The sequence below is a fragment of the Mustelus asterias genome, chromosome 8 (assembly GCF_964213995.1).
Source record: "Mustelus asterias chromosome 8, sMusAst1.hap1.1, whole genome shotgun sequence".
Classification (NCBI taxonomy): domain Eukaryota; kingdom Metazoa; phylum Chordata; class Chondrichthyes; order Carcharhiniformes; family Triakidae; genus Mustelus; species Mustelus asterias.
This window is the reverse complement of record NC_135808.1, coordinates 121079996-121101009: the sequence shown is the minus strand read 5'-3', so window position 1 is coordinate 121101009 and position 21014 is coordinate 121079996. Positions and strand designations below refer to the sequence as shown.

Genomic DNA, 21014 nt, shown 5'->3' with positions numbered 1-21014 from the left:
AATGATCTACTCTTGTTCCAGTGAATGGGGCTTGGCAGATTTGTGCAAACGTTCTTGCATCAAACTATTTCTCCAGTCAATTCAAACTAGTCCAGTTCTCAAAGAACTATCAGTCAGCTAAACTAATTGCTCACATTTTACCTCTCCGGTTTTCTACAGCATTCAAGGTTTAAAATGTTTTCAGGTCCAGCAACCTGATCAATCTTCAGTGCCTCAAACCAAGCTAACTACCTTCAGGGTGCCAGCTGATTGGGTGAGTACAGTTGGGTAAGCATTTATTATTTTTATCACTATTAGTTTGTAAGGTCTTTATTTTGTGAATTATAGTTTGTAAGAGCTATATTCTGCAGCAACTGAGAGTGTCATGAGCAAAGATAGTGGCAGTTTGGTAAGTGTGGGAGATAGGTGAAGAGGAGGGTGTTTATTTTTCTTTTTTTGAAGAAGGGTTTAACTGAAAAACAACAGAATTAAGTGAAGTCAGGGTCATTTAAATAAATATAAGCAAGCAAAGTAGGACAAAGGAAGTAAAGTTAGTGTTAGGGAGGTAATTTGATAGCATTCTTATATAAGCATAATTTTTTGTTAAAAAGGGAGCAGATAAAGGGCTTAAGAGTTGTCATGGCAGGAGAGCTTGCACCCGTGATATGCTCCTCCAGTGCTATATGGTAAATCATGGAAGCTTCAATTGTCCCTGGTGACCAAATGTACAGGAAGTGTGTCCAACTGAGACAGCTGGCTAACTGCATTTCAGAGCAGGAGCTGAAGGTGGATTCACTGTGGAGAGGAAATGGAGGGGCAAAGGAGGGTAGCGATGGGAGGTTTAAGAAAGTGGGAATGGATTTGGAAAATGGTGGTAAAGGAGTACAAGATGGGAGGGTGAAGTGGAGAAATTAGGGGATGAAGGAGGGAGACAGGGAAGAAGGAAGAGGTTTGGGGTGGTGAAGGAGGGAGAAAGGGGTGGTGAAGGTGGGGCAGGGATAGAGGGGATGAAGTGGAAATGGTTGAGAGCTTCAAGTTTCTAGGTGTGCAGATCACCACCAACCTGTCCTGGTCCCTCTATGCCAACACTATAGTTAAGAAAACCCACCAACGCCACTACTTTCTCAAGAGGCTAAGGAAATTTGTCATGTCCGCTACGACTCTCACCAACTTTTACAGATGCATCACAGAAAGCATTCTTTCTGGTTGGTATGGCTCCTGCTCTGTCCAAGACCACAAGAATGGGATGAAGGAGTATAATATCAAGGGTAAGACTCTTAGCAGTGTAGAGGATCAGAAGGACCTTGGGGTCCGGGTCCATAGGACTCTTAAATCGGCCTCGCGGGTGGAGGAGGTGGTTAAGAAGGCGTATGGTGTGCTGGCCTTCATCAATCGAGGGATTGAGTTTAGGAGTCGGGAGATAATGATGCAGCTTTATAAGACCCTCGTCAGACCCCACTTAGAGTACTGTGCTCAGTTCTGTAGAAATTATTGAAAGGGTGCAGAGAAGATTTACAAGGATGTTGCCTGGATTGGGTGGCATGCCTTATGAGGATAGGTTGAGGGAGCTCGGTCTTTTCTCCTTGGAGAGACGAAGGATGAGAGGTGACCTGATAGAGGTGTACAAGATGTTGAGATGTATAGATCGGGTGGATTCTCGGAGGCTTTTTCCCAGGGCTGAAATGGCTGCTACGAGAGGTCACAGGTTTAAGGTGCTGGAAAGTAGGTACAGAGGAGATGTCAGGGGTAAGTTTTTCACTCAGAGTGGAATCGGCTGCCGTCAATGGTGGTGGAGGCAAACTCGATAGGTTCTTTTAAGAGACTTCTGGATGAGTACATGGGACTTAATAGGATTGAGGGTTATAGGTAAGCCTCTATATAGGCCTCGGTAGGTAGGGACATGACCGGCGCAACTTGTGGGCTGAAGGGCCTGTTTGTGCTGTAGTTTTTCTATGTTCTACGTTCTAAGAAACTACAAAAGGTTGTGAACGAAGCCCAGTCCACCACACAAACCAGCCTCCCGTCCATTGACTCTGTTCACACTTCCCACTGCCTCGGCAAAGCAGCCAGCACAATCAAGGACCCCACGCACCCCAGACATTTTCTCTTCCACCTTCTTCCATCAGGAAAAAGGTACAAAAGTCTGAGGTCACATAATAACCAATTCAAGAACAGCTTCTTCCCTGCTGCCATCAGACTTTTGAATGGACCTACCTGACACTAAGTTGATCTTTCTCTACACCCTAGCTATGACTGTAACACTATATTTTGCATTCTCTCCTTTCCTTCTCTATGGCTGGTATGCTTTGTATAGCATGCAAGAAACAATATTTTTCACTGTATACTAACCAATACATGTGACAATAATAAATCAAATCAAACCTGCAATCCTGGTTCTCACCACCAGTAAGAAGTTTAACAACACCAGGTTAAAGTCCAACAGGTTTATTTGGTAGCAAATGCCACTAGCTTTCGGAGCGCTGCCCCGTCATCAGGTGGAGTGGAGAAATGCTCACAAACAGGGCATACAGAGACACAAACTCAATTTACAGAATAATGATTGGAATGCAGTCTTTACAGATAATCAAGTCTTAAAGGTACAAACAATGTGAATGGAGGGAGCATTAAGCACAGGTTAAAGAGATGTGTATTGTCTCCAGACAGGACAGCCAGTGAGATTCTGCAAGTCCAGACAAGCTGTGGGGGTTACAGATAGTGGGACATGAACCCAAGATCCCGGTTGAGGCCGTCCTCATGTGTGCGGAACTTGGCTATCAGTTTCTGCTCAGTGACTCTGTGCTGTCGTGTGTCGTGAAGGCCGCCTTGGAGAACGCTTACGCGAAGATCAGAGGCCGAATGCCCGTGACCGCTGAAGTGCTCCCCCACAGGAAGAGAACAGTCTTGCCTGGTGATTGTCGAGCGGTGTTCATTCATCCGTTGTCGCAGCGTCTGCATGGTCTCCCCAATGTACCATGCCTTGGGACATCCTTTCCTGCAGCGTATCAGGTAGACAATGTTGGTGTCGCACCACCAGGGCAGGGATTTATAGGTGCGTACCTCAAATTCTAGTCCGGGAGATGTGATAGCCGATCTTGCTTGTACTTTTTCAGATTTGAACTCCCAAATGTGGGGCATCAACTGCCACCATGCTTCATCAGATACCATAGGCTGTGTCTCACCTGATTCCACACTGGCATTCTTCACTCCGCAGATGCCTGGGCAATTTAGTTCTGAATGGGCGAATGACTCCACAGCACCTGTGCAGAACTGAGCTGCAGCGGATCATATGAATAGTACCCTCTCATCTGTATTGGTTGAGAACGCTGATTGTCTTTTGAATTGTGGGTGGGTTTGCAATGTATGTCTCCAAAAGGACTGTGATTCCGACTGATACTGGCACGGACAGTTTTTTCTCAAATCGCGTTTGCTCCTTTTGCAAATCACTTTAAGTCTGCAGCCTCTCATTCTCGATCATTTTACGAGCAGGAAAAGTTTCTCCCCATCAACTCTGTCCAGCCCCCTCATGATTTTGAACACCTTTATCAAATCTCTTCTTCGCCTTCTTCTCTCCAAGGAGAACAGTCCCAATCTATCTTCATAACAGAAGTTTGTCATCTCTGAAACGATTCTTGTAACCTTGTCTCTCCAATGTGCTCACATCCTTACTATAGTGTGGCACCCAGAACTGTATGCAATATTCCACCTAACTAGTGTCTTGAATAAGTTCAGCATAACCTCCTTGCTCTTGTGCTCTATTAATAAAGGCCAGGATATGATATGCTTTATCAGCTGTTCTCTCCACCAGTCCTACTTTAATCGTCTATGCAAAGGGACTCAGGTCCCTCTGCTTCTGCATCCCTTAAGAATTGTACCCCTTATTTTATATTGTATTGATTGTCCACGTTTCTCCATGTTGAATTTCATCATCTGTCAGGTATCTGCCAACTCCACCAACTTGTCTTTGCCCTTTTGAAGCTCTGCACTGGCTTCCTCACAGTTTACAATGCTTCCAAGTTTTGTCTCACCTGCAAACTTTGAAATCGTCCCCTGTACACCAAGATTTAGATCATTAATATATATCAGAAAAAAGCAAGAACTGCACAACAAACCTTCCTCCAGATCAGAAAATATCCATTGACCATTAACTGCTCTGTTCGCTCTTACTCAGCCAATTTTGTATCCATATTGCCTGCTGTCCCTTTTATTCTGTGAGCTGTAACATTTCTCACAAGTCTGTTGTGTGGCACTGTATTAAATGCCTTTTGAAAAATCCATGTACACCAGATCAACAGCATTACTCTCATTTCTATTACCCTTCTAAAAAATAACTCCAACCATGATGTCCCCTGAGGAAATCCATGCATGGCTCTTCCTCAACCTGCAAATAATTGTTTCAAGAACCCTCCCTCCCTGCACGAAAGTGTTGTTTCTCTTCCTCCCTCTTCCATGCATGCTGCTCTCTCTCTCTCTTTTTATTATATTGCACATTTATCTTCTGCATGTTTTCTCTCTCTCTCTCTCTCTCTCGGGCGCGTGCTATTTTCTCGTGCACGGGCTCTGCGCTCCCTTGCAGACACTGCTGCTCCCCGGCAGTGTTCCCATGTCCGACAGACCCAAGCCACTGCTCTCCTGAGCGCGCTGTTTCCTGCCGCCTCCACTGATCGCTACCTCATGCACGCGCTGCCGCCGTGCGCGCCGCCCTCATTCCAATGGAAGTGCGCGCGCGCGCGGCGGCATCCTTTCAGCGCGTCCCGTGAACGCGCAAGCAATGAGCTCTGCCCACAATGCTTCGCCAGGTTCGCGGGAAAGCAAAATGGCGGCGGTGTGAGAGGAGCTGTGAGTGAGAGAGAGACAGAGAGAGAGGGAGGAGAAACAGCAGCGGCTGCAAAGAGCGGGGCAGCCGCCCAGAAAGCCGCATGTTTAAAGAAAAACAAAGGACCATTTCACCACAGTGGCCGAATGAGGTGACCGCGGCTTTTAATGTTATCATTCTGCTTGTTTGGTTTCTATCAGGAGAAGGGTCGCTGGAACCCCGGGAGCCAGGCCCCCTTTTCTGTTCCCATTTCTGGGGTAAATCAGCTCCGCGCCCTCTCCTCAGCGGCTCGGTTTAACACCCTGTCCAACCTGCTTCGGTGCGGGCACCATGAGCTGATCTCAGTCGCCTAGTTTTCTTTTACTTTGTTTACCTTGGTCGACTTCCTTTGTTTGAAATGAGAGCTAACAGGTTGTAGGGGCTTCGTCTTCTGTCCCTTCAGTCAAGGGGAGGAGGAGGAAGCCGCAGGGAGTTTGCAGCTCGGAGCTTCTCTTTTTCATGGAAACTGCGGCGAGTTTCCACCCACAGAAGCCACACGGTTTGTACTTTTGGCGTTCCTTGGATTGAATTTGCAAACTGTAAATATTTTATCGACTGAGTTACGGTGGCCTTTGAGTAAATGAAATATAACAAACCGCATGCCATTGAGTGTCAGTGCACAATCTGAAAACGTTTGGTTCAGTTTGTGATCTTGGTGACGGTAATTAATGTACTAATTTATTAAATGTTGTCAATTAGCTCCTACACAGGGTGTTTTATAGGGCGCTTAAATTGGTTGAGTTTTGTTTGCGACATTCATACAACATTGTCGTATTTTTACGTTAAATCTAAACCAATATTTCAAAGATTGTATTCCAGTGGCAATATTTTGAGCAAACTGTTTTTAAATCCTAAGTTTGAATTTTTAGTTGTTTAAACTTCTGAGTCTTTGTTACGTTTTGTAAGTTAAAACGCAACTATAGTAGGATTGCTACAGCAGTGATCCATAGCAATCTGACTTTCAAAATCAAGAGAGCTGAGACCCATTTGGGTTTATACAGTTCACTCATATTCGTCTAGATTTATTTGTATAAATTATTTGTTAATTGTGTCATCTGCCAACTTCTCACTTTCTTAATGCAAATTATTGGTTAACGTGCAAATATACCAAATTATCAGGAGAAAACTAATCATAGAAACCCTACAGTACAGAAAGAGGCCATTCGGCCCATCGAGTCTGCACCAACCACAATCCCACCCAGGCCCAACTCCCATATCCCTACATATTTTATCCAACTAATCCCTCTAACCTATGCATCTCAGGACACTAAGGGCAATTTTTTTTTTAGCATGGCCAATCAACCTAACCCGCACATCTTTGGACTCAATGGTAGATTTGTCAAATTTTAATTTGGTGAGCTTGGGGATTTAGGAAAATGGTTTATGGCACTACTTTGCTGATGAATAAATTCTAAGCTGGACATTCATCTTTTAGTATCAGTAGAAGATTGTTGGGTATATACATTCAAATTTCTTATATGGTCCTCAGGTGCTAATTTTGTAGAATTTAAGTACAAGAAATGAAAAAAAGGATCTCAGAATTAGATTGAGGAAAATGATTTTGGATGGTTAGGATGGAGTCTCTGACTAGGATTCATCGTTTAGAAATTAGAATCCGACCCCTCAGGAGTGAAATTAGGAAATACTACTTCATACAAAGGGTGGTAGAGCTTTGGAACTCTTCTGAAATGCTGATTGATGCTAGATCAAATAATTTTTAATTTGAGATCAAATAATCAAAGGTATTGAGTAGAGTTATATGGAATTGGGTTCTATATCAAACACTATCACGCTGAATGAGAGAAAAGATTGAGGCCTGCTCCTGTTCCTATGTTCGCAACACACCATTTCAGCCTCCTGGATTTCTGGTTATTTTGACCCAAATTTTGAATAATAAGACTCAAGTGCCAGGTGGTTCCTATTTGAAATTAATTTTCAGTTATTGTTATTCAGGAGGAAGTTTTGGAATTCTTTAGTTTTGAGTATTCTGGTTTTTAAAAGTGTTTCACCGGGCACTGCAATGCCAATATTTCTGATGCCTTTAAATAGTTCAAATTGGATGGCGATTAGGAGCAGAATGTGTCATTCTCCAAGGCCGTGGTTACTGAGGCCATTTGTAATGCTCCAATTGATCCAAATGAAGATTGGCGAGCTCATGATGGATCTAGCATCATCTGAGGTATTTTATGCTTTATATTGGCCTACATCTAACTCCAGACCTAATGCACTCAGTTCTGGTCCCCCCATGCCGACACTATTGTTAAGAAAACCCACCAACGCCTCTTCTTTCTCAGAAGACTAAGGAAATTTGGTATGTCAGCTATGACTCTCTCCAACCTTTACAGATGCACCACAGAAAGCATTCCTTCTGGTTGTTTCACAGCTTTGATATGGCTCCTGCTCTGCCCAAGATCGCAATGAACTACGAAAAGTCGTGAATGTAGCCCAATTTGTCTCACAAACCAGCCTCCCATCCATTGACTCTGTCTACACTTCCCGCTGCCTTGGCAAAGCAGCCAGCATAATTAAGGATCCCATGCACCCTGGACATTCTCTTTTTCACCTTCTTCTGTCGGGAAAAAGATACAAAAGTCTGAGGTCATGTACCAACCGACTCAAGAACAGCCTCTTCTCCGCTGTCAGACTTTTGAATGGACCTATCTTGCATTAGGTTGATCTTTCTCTACGCCCTAGCTATGACTGTAACACTACATTCTGCATTTTCTCGTTTCCTCCTCTATGAACGGTATGCTTTGTATAGCACGCAAGAAACAATACTTTTCACTATGTTTATACATGTGACAATAATAAATCAAATCAAGACCAAATAGGGCAATAGGCCCAGCTATCGACATCCCATAAATTAAAAAAGTGCTTCATAGGCTATGTTTTGGAACATTCCGAGGCAGAGTTCAAGATACACGGGTGAATTTCCAGAAGGCATTCGATAAGGTGCCTCACAAAAGGTTGCTGCATAAGATAAAGGTACACGGAGTTGGGGGTAAAGTGTTAGCATGGATTGAGGATTGGCTATCTAACAGGAAGCAGAGAGTCGGAATAAATGGGTGCTTTTCCGGTTGGCAATCAGTGACTAGTGGCGTGCCGCAGGGATCGGTGCTGGGGCCTCAACTATTTACCATATACATAGACGATCTGGAGGAGGGGACCGAATGTAGGGTAACAACGTTTGTGGATGACACAAAGATGAGTGGGAAAGCAAATTGCGTGGAGGACGCAGTCTGCAGAGAGATTTGGATAGGCTGAGTGAGTGGGCAAGGATCTGGCAGATGGAGTATAACATTGGTAAGTGTGAAGTTATCCACTTTGGAAGGAATAATAGTAAAATGGACTATTATTTAAACGGTGAAAAATTACAACATGCTACTGTGCAGAGGGACCTGGGGGTCCTTGTGCATGAATCGCAAAAACTCAGTTTGCAGGTGCAGCAGGTGATCAAAAAGGCAAATGGAATGTTGGCCTTTATCGCGAGAGGGATGGAGTATAAAAGCAGGGAGGTCATGCTGCCTCTGTACAGGGTACTGGTGAGGCCGCACCTAGAGTAATGTGTACAATTTTGGTCCCCTTATTTAAGAAAGGATATATTAGCTTTGGAGGGGGTACAGAGAAGGTTCACCAGGTTGATTCTGGAGATGAGGGGGTTAGCTTATGAGGAGAGATTGAGTAGACTGGGCCTGGACTCATTGGAGTTTAGAAGGCTGAGGGGAGATCTTATAGAGACCTATAAGATAATGACAGGGTAGAAGCAGCGAGGTTATTTCCACTTAGAATGGAAACAAGAACTCGGGGGCATAGCCTCAAAATACGGGGGAGTCAATTTAGAACAGAGTTGAGAAGGAACTTCTCCCAGAGGGTAGTAAATCTTTGGAATTCTCTGCCCAATGAAGCAGTAGAGGCTACCTCATTAAATGTGTTTAAGTCACATAGATTTTTAACCATTAAGGGTTATGGGGAGTGGGCGGGTAAGTGGAACTGAACCCACTATCAGATCAGCCATGATCTGATTGAATGACGGAGCAGGCTTGAGGGGCTAGATGGCCTAATCCTGCTCCTATTTCTTATCATCTTATGTGCAGGCTAATTGAGGAAACCTCCTCAACTAGCTCCTGGAAACTCAAATGACGGAGAAAAATTCAGGAAAGGTCACTCCTGTGTATTTTGATTGGAGGAGCATTGAGTGCGAGAGGTGGAATCTGTGGGGAGCTGCAACTCCAATGACAGATTTTGTGTCTCCCATGTTGTTCCTCCAGCTCCTTCAATAACAATTACCCTCCTAATTTTTCTGATCTTGTACCTTGCCGGGGTGTCAGGCGTTCTTAGGCTGGAGCCTCATGGACTATGGTGAATCCTACTAGCAGCCTGATGAGCTCCTTGTTGTTGTGAATGGCCAGTTGCGAGAGATAATGTGGGCAATTTTATCGCCCAGGTCATTTTGTTGGTCAGCTTTAGGATCTCACTAGCAGTCAGATAGGCAGGCTCTGACCTAGACTTGCTTGGTATAGTGACCCTCAGGCACTGTGCAATAGCCAGTGGATGTAGCCTTTGGAGAACTCAAGACCAACACTGGAAGAGTGGCTTTGGCCTGAGCAGGTACCAGATGCTGCTTGTCAGGGAGTAACTGCTGTGGGCTTTGTGCTCTGTGCTCTGGTGTATGCATTTGTGCGTGTCCGTGTTCTTTCTCAATACCGATGTTATTTCTGTTTCATTGTTTCAAACACTTGAGATTGGAGCTGAATCTGATCCTCATTTTAAAATTGGGGATTCTATTTCAAATGCAAATTTGAGAGAAAATGTCAAAACACTAAGGAAGAATAGCCAGTTAAAACCAAAATGTATTCCCTAAAACTCAAAAGTAGCTTGAGAAAATCTCAAGAGTTCTTGGCATGGATGTGGGGGGTGAAAGTTTGACCCCTGTTCTGCAACACCAAATATAGATAATTCTTAAGTTACTTTAATAAACTGTTTCTTTGTCCCTTTCCTCCTCCAGAAGTTGACTTTGTAATGCGATACAGTTTCGCAGGCATTGGCTACCTTCGTCATTTTCCTAAATATTTGTGAGTGAATCCATTCCAAGTGTTGGGAGGCCATTTATATATTTGACAGGGAATCACAGCTGAATGTAACCTTGCCTCTATGAGAGATTTCCTGGATATGATAAGTAGGAACGACTTCCCTTCCTAACCTAGGGGAAATCCATCCACTTGTGTCCATACTGTTGGATTAGCTAACTCCACATTTGAGAAATCAACTGGAATTTGTGATGTATTATTTTGATTACTTGCTAAACATTGAGCTGTTTGGAGTGGCAGAAGGAGGGATTTTGTTGGTAAAATGTTCTCTTGTGGGAGATTGTGTTGATGTGTCTTTCAGATTGCCTCAATGCGATCAAATTTGCACTGTTACACTGGGTATATGGTGACTTTGTACAGATGATTAATGATTTCAACATGCAGCACGGTGGCACAGTGGTTAGCACTGCTGCTTCACAGCGTCAGGGACCTGGGTTCGATTCCCGGCTTGGGTGGAGTGTGCACATTGTGTGTCTGGTGTGGGTTTCCTCCAGGTGCTCTGGTTTCCTCCCAAAGATATGCAGGTTATGTTAAATTCTCCCTCAGTGTAGTTGCCGGAGTGTGGCGACTAGGGGACTTTCATAGTAACTTCATTACAGTGTGAATGTAAACCTACTTGTGACTAATAAATAAACTTTAACTTTAAAACTTTTGATTTATAATGGACTAGGGTACAGAAATTATTCTGAAATTGTTTCATTTTGAATTTTAAACTCCAGTTGATGATGCTACTTTCCTGATGGACAAAGACACTACGGGAGCAGGTAACTCATCTCTCCACAAGCAATCTCCCTCCCGTCAAAACCAGAAGACACCAGTGTCCTCGGTTCACTCATCATTGCAGGATGGACCAAAAGGAAAAAAAACAGTATGCAAGTTTGTGGAAGGACAGGATGTCTTAGCCAGATGGTCAGATGGCTTGTTTTACCTTGGAATAGTAAAAAAGGTAAATAAGTGTGCTTATATGTGACAATCTGAAGCAGGAAGGGCATCATTTTGGAACTTAGTTAGGTTGTGTGGAACGGCTCACGAGTGCGTTGTGTAAAATAAGTCATACTTGCATTGAACAGAAGAGAGTTCAAATCCAATGTTACCGTTTATATTCCATGTTTATTGGAAAAACATTTCCAACATCATGGAATTTAAAATGTGCAGGCTATTTCTGTTGACAAGCATTTGCGAAAAAGGTGGTTGGACATGAAAAATTCGAGCAATAAAAATTAATCCCATTCTAAATATGTACAAAAAAATGGCACGCCCCTTTGGATTCGCCAAGTGCTTTCCTTTGATTTTTACCATCACCTGCAATCCTGTACTACTGTCCAGCCTGCTTCATCATTATCTGCTCTTTCTATTCTTGGTTATTCTTTATATGATGCAAATTGCCTCCCCTTCCACCTTTTCTTACCAGCTCTCAATTGCTATTCTTTTGGCTGCAGTATTTTGAACTTCAAGGATGCCTGAAAGATTTATTGGAAGATTTCCCCCTCATGGTTAAAACAATGTTCTTCGTTTATCTAACTCTACCAACAAATAAGGTCTACTTCAATCATTTGGATCCTAAAACTCAAAATGCTGTAACTGAAAGTATGGGTATAAGAATAGAATCCCCAGGGCTTCAAAGACAAAATATTGGGAGGTTTCAGACTGTGCACTAATCATCCCTGCTTTAAACTACAGTGGCATGATTGCATGCCTTGTATTGGTGGTTTTGCCTCAGTTTTGTATAACAGCTTGCTTATCCAAACATTTATCCATTGGTCAGGGAAATATTTTAAATAGTATTTTGTGTTGAGCATTGAATTTATTTTTAGTTCACACACACAAACAGAAAATTGATCTGTTTTATATTACCCTATTCCTTAAACCTTTGACAAGGGAATGAGTTCTCCATTCTGCAGTTGATGCTCACTGAGCTATGTGTAAAAATGAAAAACATTTGTGGTGGGGAACAGAGTATAAAAATGAAGATGATAGCATTGAAATGCTGCACAGTATCTTTGTCTTCAAGAGAGCACATTGGGGAGTTTTGTGATAGAAACCTAGTTTGATGGAATTAACCTACACATTTTGGTAAAAAGAAACCGAAGTTCCTTATTTTAATTAAAGGTGGACATACAGAAAGAGAACTGCTTTGTCATCTTTGAAGACAGTTCAAAATCCTGGGTCTTGTGGAAAGATATACAGACTGGTAAGTTAAAAAATGTCTTGATGCAGCCAACATGATTGGCTATAGTTTGTGGAGTCTAATGTCTTGTTCTTTAAAGTGAACAAGTGTTCAAGGATGAGAAATTTTTGGCTTTTAGCAACTGATTGGACATTTTAATTGTGATCCTTATGTCTGAGGTAGCTTACAAAGTTACAGTTGAGCATACAAATGGGACAAGATTAACTCATCAAAGGGAATTGAAAATAAGTACTTAATTTTCTTGAATAAAAACAAAATGCTGGATAGATTCAACAGGTCTGGCAAAAACAGAATTAGCATTTTGAGTCCATATGACTCTTCAGAACTGAAGAGGGGTAGAAATGTAATGGATTATATTGTTGGGAGAGGGGAATAGAGGTGGTGGGGCAGAATAAAAGGTCAAGGATGGATTGGAACTAAGGACAGATTGTGAATCAAATCAGGCAAAGGATTGAAAAAGCGCTAATCGTGGCATAAAGGTAAGATTTCAGAATGTGTTAATAGGAAAACAAAGGCCAGTGCTCATTGAAAGCAAAATAAGGCAGGTGGAGTTGTGGGGGTGCATTGGGACAAACCAAGGAAAATAAAAGGGGTTCAAGGTGGAGGGGAATGTTTACAGTCTAAAGTTGTTGAACTCCGTGCTGAGTCCAGAAGACTGTAAAATAGAATTGTAGAATCATACAGTGCAAGGAGGCCCTTTGGCCCATTGAGTTGTGCCAACACATGAAACACCTGACCTCCCACCTAATCCCATTTACCAGCACTTGCCTTGAATTTGTGCCCCCTTGTGACCCTTCAATAAAGGGAATAGCTGCTCCTTAGCCACTGTGCCCATGTCCCTCATAATCTTGTACACTTCGACCAGGTCACCCCTCAGTCTTCTCTGCTTCAACGAAAACAACCAAAGCCTACGCAACCTCTCTTCGCAACTTATGTCCCATCCCAGGCAGCATCCTGATGAATCTCCTCTGCATCCCCAACATGCCTAATCGGTAGATACGTTTCTCCAGTTTATGTTGAGCTTCACTGGAGCATTGCAACAGGCCAAGGTTGGGCATGAGGGCAAAATACTGAATTGAAATGGCCAGTGACAGAAAGGTTGGAGTCATGCTTACAGACTGAATGAGAGTGTTTCGCAAAGCAGCCATCCAGTCTGCATTTAGTCTCCTCAATGTAGAGGAGACCACATTGGGAGCAGTGAATGCAGTGCACCAATTTGAAGGTGGTGCAAGTGAAACGCTGCTTCACTTGAAAGGAGTGCTTGGGTCCTTGGACAGCGAGGAGGGAGAAGGTAAAGGGGCACGTGTTGCACCTTCTGTGATGTCATGGGAAAGAGCTTAAGGATTAGTCCAATGGAGGAGTAGACAATGGTGCTTAGAGGGAGTGGCCCCTGCGGAAGGTTGACACAGCCATGAGGTGGGTGGGGAGGAGCTGTGATGGTGGATGGGTTTGTAATGAATATCGGTAGCCAATCTATTGGCAAAAATGGTGATAGATCAAGAAAGGGAAGTGTCAGTAATGGACCATGTGAAGATGAAGGTAACAAACAGCATTGGATAAAACAGATCAGGTATTGGGGGAGGGGGTCTCTGTAAATTTGGGGTGGGGTGGAAGAAATCAACAAGGGTTATGATATAATTGCCATGCAGTTATGTGCATTTTAGTGTGTGCACTGAATAACAATCAACAATGGTGGATTCTTTATCACCCCTTTCACCTCCATTGTTGAGAATCGCTGCTTGATTTCTATCCTGTCTGGCTGCTCCTGTTTTAAAAGTAAAAACAAAAATCAAAATTTCTTGAATATTATGTTGGTTTCAATAGTGAGTAGAGTCAGAGGTTTACAGCATGGAAACAGGCCCTTGGGCCCAACTTGTCCATGCTGCCCAGTTTTTACCATTAAGCTCGTTGCAATTGCCTGCGTTTATACCAATCTCTATACCAATATCTCTATACCAATCTTACCCATGTAACTGTCTAAATGCTTTTTAAAAGACAAAATTGTACCTGCCTCTACAACTACCTCTGACAACTTGTTCCAGACGCTAACCACCCTCTGCGTGAAAAAATTGCTCCTCTGGACACTTTTGTATCTCTTCCCTCTCACCTTAAACCTATGGCCTCTAGTTTTAGACGCCTCTACCTTTGGGAAAAGATGTTGACTATCTATGCCCCTCATTATTTTATAGACCTCTATAAGGTCACCCCTAAGCCTCCTTTACTCCAGGGAAAAAAGTCCCAGTCTAACTAGCCTTTCCTTCTAACTCAAACCATCAAGCCCTGGTAGCAATGGCCCAACTGATCAAGATCCTGTTGCAATCCTCGATAACCTTCACTGTCCACTATGCTGCCAATCTTGGTGCCATCTGCAAACTTACTAACCATGCCTCCTAAACTCTCATCCAAATCATTAATATAAATGGCAAATAACAGTGGACCCAGCACTGATCCCTGAGGCACACTGCTGGCCATAGGCTTCCAGTTTAATAAAGCTACCCTCTACAACCACCCCCTGTCTTCTGTCATCAAGCCAATTTTGTATCCAATTGGCTACCTCACCCTGGATCCTGTGAGATTTAACCTTGTGCAACAACCTACCATGCCTTGTCAAAGACCTTGCTAAAGTCCATGTAGACAACGTCAACTGCACTGCCCTCATCTACCTTCAAAACACTCAAACAAATTCGTGAGACATGATTTTCCACTCTCAAAGCCATGCTGTCTCTCCCTAATCAGCCCTGGCCCCTCTAAATGCCTGTAGATCCTGTCTCTCAGAACTTTCTAGCAACTTACCCACTACAGATGTTAGGCTTACCGGCCAACAGTTCCCAGGCTTTTCCCTGCAGCCCTTAAACAAAGACACAGCATTTGTCACCCATCAATCTTCATGCACCTCACCTGTGGCTGTCAATGATTCAAATATCTCTGCTAGGGGACCCAAATTTCCTCCCTAGCCTCCCACAACGTCTTGGGATACACTCCATCAGGTTCCGGGGATTTATCTATCTTGATGCGCTTTAAGTCTTCCAGCACCACTATCTCTGTAACATGTAGACTCCTCAAGACATCACTATTTATTTCCCCAAGTTCCTTAACATCCATGTAAATACTGATGAGAAATATTCATTTAGGATCTCACCCATGTCTTGTGGATCCACACATAGATGACCTTGTTGATCCTTAAGAGGCCCTACTCTCTCCCGAGTTACCCTTTTGGCCTTCATGTATTTGTAGAAGCTCTTTGGCTTCTCCTTTGTTTTACGTGCCAAATGAATCTCGTGTCCCCTTTTTGCACTTCTGATTTCTCTCTTAACTCCGACACCCTCTATATTCTTCAAGGGATCCACTTGATCCCAGCTGCCTATACAGCTGTCATTTGCCTTCTCCTCCTCCTCGACCAGGGCTTCGATATCCCGAGCCATCCAGGGTTCCCTACTTCTACCAGCCTTGCCCTTTACTCTAAGAGGGACATGCTTACCCTGAACCCTGGTTAAGCTTCCCACTTACCAGACATCCCTTTGCCTGCCAGCAGACTCCCCCAATTAACTTTTGAAAGTTCTTGTCCAATACTATCAAAATTGGCCTTGCCCCAATTTAGAATTTTAGCTTTTTGGGCCAGACCTATCGTTCTCCATAGCTATCTTAAAACTAATGGAATTATGGTCACTGGTTCCAAAGTGATCCCTCATTAACATTTCTGTCACCTGTCCATCCTTATTTCCCAAGAGGAGGTTGAGTTTTGCTCCCTCTCTAGTCGGGCCATCCACACACTGAATGAGAAATTCCTCCTGAATATATTCAACAAATTTCTCTCCGTCGAAGCCCCTAACACTATGGCTGTCCCAGACAATCTTGGGAAAATTCAAGTCCTCTACTATTATCACCCTATTTTTCTTGGAGCTATCTGTAATCTCCTCGCATATTTGCTCCTCAATTTCCCGCTGACTATTTGAGGTCTATAGTACAATCTATCAAAGTGACTTTCCCCCTTCCTATTTTCAGTTCTACCTATATAGACTCAGTGGACAAACTCTCAGAAATATCCCTACCTCAGTACTGCTGTGATCTCCCTAATCAAAAGTGCAACATCCCCTCCTCTCTTACCTCCTGTTCTATCTTTCCTATAGCATTTGTACTCTGGAACATTGAGCTGCCAGTCCTGTCCCTCCCTTAGCCATGTTTTACTAATAGCTATAAAATCCCAGTCCCATCTACCCATCCATGCCCTGGTTTCATCTGCTTTGTTCATCTGCTTTGCCCGTCAGACCTCTTGCATTGAAATAAATGCAGTTTAATCTCTACTTCCCTTGCTCTCTGCCCTGCTCCTGCCTGATCTGTCTAGTACTAGCATTATTGACACTGCTTTTACTATTTAACGTGCTCTCTTTAACGTGCTCTCTTTAACATCCATGCTGTCCTCAACCTTTTCTTCTGTCTCCCTACTGCTTTGGATCCCACCCTCCTGTCAAACTAGTTTTAAACCCTCCTGAGTGGTTCTAGGAAATCCCTCCAGTTCAGGTGTAACCCATCCCTCTAGAAAAGGTCACCCTTCCCCAGAGAAGATCCCAATGATCAGAAGGGGGGGCTTCTTCACGCAGAGAGTGGTGGGAGTGTGGAATGAGCTGCCGGATAAAGTTAAGAAAAACTTGGACGGGTTCATGGATGAGAGGGGTGTGGAGGGATATGGTCCAAGTGCAGGTCAGTGGGACTAGGCAAAAAATGGTTCGGCACAGACAAGAAGGGCCAAAAGGCCTGTTTCTGAGCTGTAATTTTCTATGGTTCTATGATCCACAAATCTAAATCCCTGCCCTCAGCACCCCTTCTCAAGCCACACATTCATCTGCCTGATCTTTCTAGTCCTACTCTCACTAGCATGTGGCAATGGCAGTAGTCCAGAAATTAGTACCCTTGACATCCTGCGCTTTAGCCTTCTGCCTAACATTCTATACAGTAAGAAGTTTAACAACACCAGGTTAAAGTCCAACAGGTTTATTTGGTAGCAAAAGCCACACAAGCTTTTGGAGCTGCAAGCCCCTTCTTCAGGTGAGTGGGAATTCTGTTCACAAACAGAGCATACAAAGACACAAACTCAATTTACATGAATAATGGTTGGAATGCGAATACTTACAACTAATCAAGTCTTTAAGAAACAAAACAACGTGAGTGGAGAGAGCATCAAGACAGGCTAAAAAGATGTGTATTGTCTCCAGACAAGACAGCCAGTGAAACTCTGTGAAACTCTGTGGGGGTTACAAATAGTGGGACATGAACCCAATATCCCGGTTGAGGCCGTCCTCGTGTGTGCGGAACTTGGCTATCAGTTTCTGCTCAGCGACTCTGTGCCGTCGTGTGTCACGAAGGCCGCCTTGGAGAACGCTTACCCGAATATCAGAGGCCGAATGCCCGTGACCGCTGAAGTGCTCCCCAACAGGAAGAGAACAGTCTTGCCTGGTGATTGTCGAGCGGTGTTCATTCATCCGTTGTCGCAGCGTCTGCATAGTTTCCCCAATGTACCATGCCTCGGGACATCCTTTCTTGCAGCGTATCAGGTAGACAACGTTGGCCGAGTTGCAAGAGTATGTACCGTGTACCTGGTGGATGGTGTTCTCACGTGAGAGATGCCATTGAATGAACACCGCTCGACAATCACCAGGCAAGACTGTTCTCCTCCTGTTGGGGAGCACTTCAGCGGTCACGGGCATTCGGCCTCTGATATTCGGGTAAGCGTTCTCCAAGGCGGCCTTCGCGACACACGACGGCGCAGAGTCGCTGAGCAGAAACTGATAGCCAAGTTCCGCACACACGAGGACGGCCTCAACCGGGATATTGGGTTCATATCCCACTATTTGTAACCCCCACAGAGTTTCACTGGCTGGCTTGTCTGGAGACAATACACATCTTTTTAGCCTGTCTTGATGCTCTCTCCACTCACGTTGTTTTGTTTCTTAAAGACTTGATTAGTTGTAAGTATTCGCATTCCAACCATTATTCATGTAAATTGAGTTTGTGTCTTTATATGCTCTGTTTGTGAACAGAATTCCCACTCACCTGAAGAAGGGGCTTGCAGCTCCAAAAGCTTGTGTGGCTTTTGCTACCAAATAAACCTGTTGGACTTTAACCTGGCGTTGTTAAACTTCTTACTGTGTTTACCCCAGTCCAACGCCGGCATCTCCACATCATGACTAACATTCTATATTCACACTTCAGGACCTCATCCCTTTTCCTACCTATGTCATTAGTATTAATGTGTTAAATTACCACTTTTCTTTTTGGTACTTTTCCAATTCAATCAAATCAAGTCCAATTCAGAGTCTCAACAAGTTGAGACATTTCTGATCCAAGCTGACAAGTCAGGGCCTCCACACCTGTCTTCGGCCTGATCTACATGAGCCAAGCTGATTGGAGGAGGGGGAGGATTCCTCCTCCAAGGCTTGAGCTCATTTGCATCTTAGCCAAAAGGCCGAGATGCCACTTTTAAAAATTGCTTCATATGAATATGAAGCTTAAATGTAACCTAATGGCCTCAACCAAGTGCAGCATCCAATCCATACTACACTTGATCTTAGCCAAAAGGCTACTTTTTAAAAAATACTTTTCCAATTCAATCAAATCAAATCCAATTCAGAGTCTCAACAAGTTGAGACATTTCGGATCCAGGCTGACAAGACAGGGCGAGCGACCAAACCACCCTGTCCTGGGCCTGATCTACATGAGCCAAGCTGATTGGAGAAGGGGGAGGTTCCTCCTCCAAGACTTGAGCTCATTTGCATCTTAGCCAAAAGGCCGAGATGCCACTTTAAAAAATTGCTTCATATGAAGCTTCAGTGTAACCTAATGACCTCAACCAAGTGCGGCCGACCATGGGCTGCCGACCACACCACACTTGATCTTAGCCAAAAGGCCAAGAAGCGATTACTACTTGCAGACAAAGTTGTCAGGGAGACTAGATTGCTCCCTGATTTCCCACATCTGGCAGGAGGGGCATACCACTGTCGTACTGCCCTTTTATAGTAAAAAGAACAGAATCTCAACTCACCTTTCCCTTGATTGTGGACCTCACAGTGACTTATTTGGTTAGAGGAGGAAGGGAAACACTGAAGTAGTGTTTGGGGTTTAACTGTCCCTTGACAACAGCTCCTGTACAAACCACTATTTGGAAGCAGTGGTTGCAATAATGCAAATCTTCACCCGATAGCCAATCAGCATCGCTGCTCTGCTGCCCTCTGCTGGACACTTGATTTCACTTGAACTTGGAGGGGATCTTACTGAAGTCCACCTTCTTGAAGCAGTGACTGCCTGATGCAAATCTTCACCCTGACAGCATCACTGCTCTGCTGCCCTCTGCTGGACTGAGTGCCAAGGGGAGCTTTGATTTTAGTGGAGTGACTGCACTTAAGCAGGAAGGGGACAAAAAACAGTCAACTGTTCTGCTTTAAATTCAATATTTTTGGTTGGCATTAACTTTGCACTTCTGTCTCTAGCAAATTACTGATCAATTTGAATTTATTCTGCAGCAAAATAAGACCCTTGTTACCAAGAGTAGAGGGTGTTTGGAATAGGAAGAATCATTGGCCTAATGAGAGAGTTCAATTCCCTCGCATGGTCATGTTTAGAAAGTTCACCCCTTTTAAATGATCATATTCAGCAACTATCGCTACTATAACACTTGGTACTTACCCACAAGGAGGCGATGAGAAAGCATGATTAGAACTTCACAGCGGTGCTTTCACCCTCTTTCACCCTCACTCACCTGATATTGTCAGAGGACTGGGTTATACTTCTCAATCCATGATTTAATTTCATGGAATCCCTACAGTGCAGAAGAGGCCATTTGGCCCATCGGATCTGCACTGACTCTCCGACAGAACATCTTACCCAGACCCCCTTCCCCACCCTATCCCCTTAACCCCACACATTTCCCATGGCTAATCCATCTAACCTACACATCTTGGGGCACGGGCAATTTATCATGGCCAATGCATCTAACCTGCGCATCTTTGAACTTCGGGAAGAAACTGGAGCACCTGGAGGAAATCCACGCAGACACGGGAAGAATGTTTAAACTCCAGATAAACAGTCACCCGAGGCCAGAATTGAACCCGGGTCCCTTGTGCTGTGAGGCAGCAGTGCTAATCACTGTGCCACCGCGCTGCCAATTTCCAAAGGTCTTTCAAGGCTTGCCAAATTGTAGCTGTTAGAATTCCACGTTGCTGCTGCCTGGATGTGAAAGGTAATCTCTCAACATGTTCAGATATTCGGGAATGTTTTAAATGTGAAATCTACCAATGACAAATAATATCAACTGTTTAAGGTTTTTTAAATTTTGATGTAATCTACTTGAGGTTAGTCCCTATTCATCTGAGAGGGAGCTCAGATGACAAAAGGTAAGTTGAATAAGTAATGAGCTGGCTTTACTGTAAAACATTGAAAGGTAATTCTTGAAATATGAATGTGGCTCTTTTAATATGTACTTACAAAATATGTATCTGTACATTTAACACCAGGAGCAAGTGGAAGTGGAGAGATGGTTTGCACAATATGCCAAGAGGAGTACTCCGAAGTACCCAATGAAATGGTTATTTGTGACAAGTGTGGACAAGGTAAACTGAAATTTGAAATTACGTTTTTCTGAATTTTAAAAATAAACTTTTAAGCAATTAAGTATTGCAACACTAATTTTAATAATAGGTTACCATCAGAAATGTCACATGCCTAACATTGACTCCAGTGTGATTGCATCAGATGCCAAGTGGCTGTGTCGCCAATGTGTCTTTGCTACTACTACAAAGGTACAGTACAACGTTCTGAAGTATAATCCAACTACTAGAAACTGGTACGTGGAAAATAGTATGGTGTGTTTGTGTGTGTCTTATTTGAAGTACTTAGATTTTAAAGGGAGAAAAATTTT

The 21014-nt window shown here is 43.6% G+C and overlaps 1 protein-coding gene across 5 annotated transcripts in view; it reads left to right on the top strand.

Annotated features, from left to right (window-relative positions):
- The first annotated feature begins 4756 nt into the window (after positions 1–4756).
- mtf2 (metal response element binding transcription factor 2) overlaps positions 4757–21014 on the top strand; it is a 46243-nt gene continuing 29985 nt past the window's right edge. Inside the window, exons 1-5 of one of the 5 annotated variants that reach the window (XM_078218866.1) lie at positions 4757–4943; positions 10638–10864; positions 12028–12109; positions 20611–20706; positions 20795–20895. In XM_078218866.1, the coding sequence (XP_078074992.1) occupies positions 10658–10864; positions 12028–12109; positions 20611–20706; positions 20795–20895 (486 nt within the window). In that variant the 5' untranslated portion in view covers positions 4757–4943; positions 10638–10657. Of the gene's footprint in view, positions 5331–10637; positions 10865–12027; positions 12110–20610; positions 20707–20794; positions 20896–21014 lie in introns of all 5 variants that reach the window. The other 4 variants (XM_078218868.1, XM_078218867.1, XM_078218864.1 and 1 more) reach the window with 4 other exon arrangements.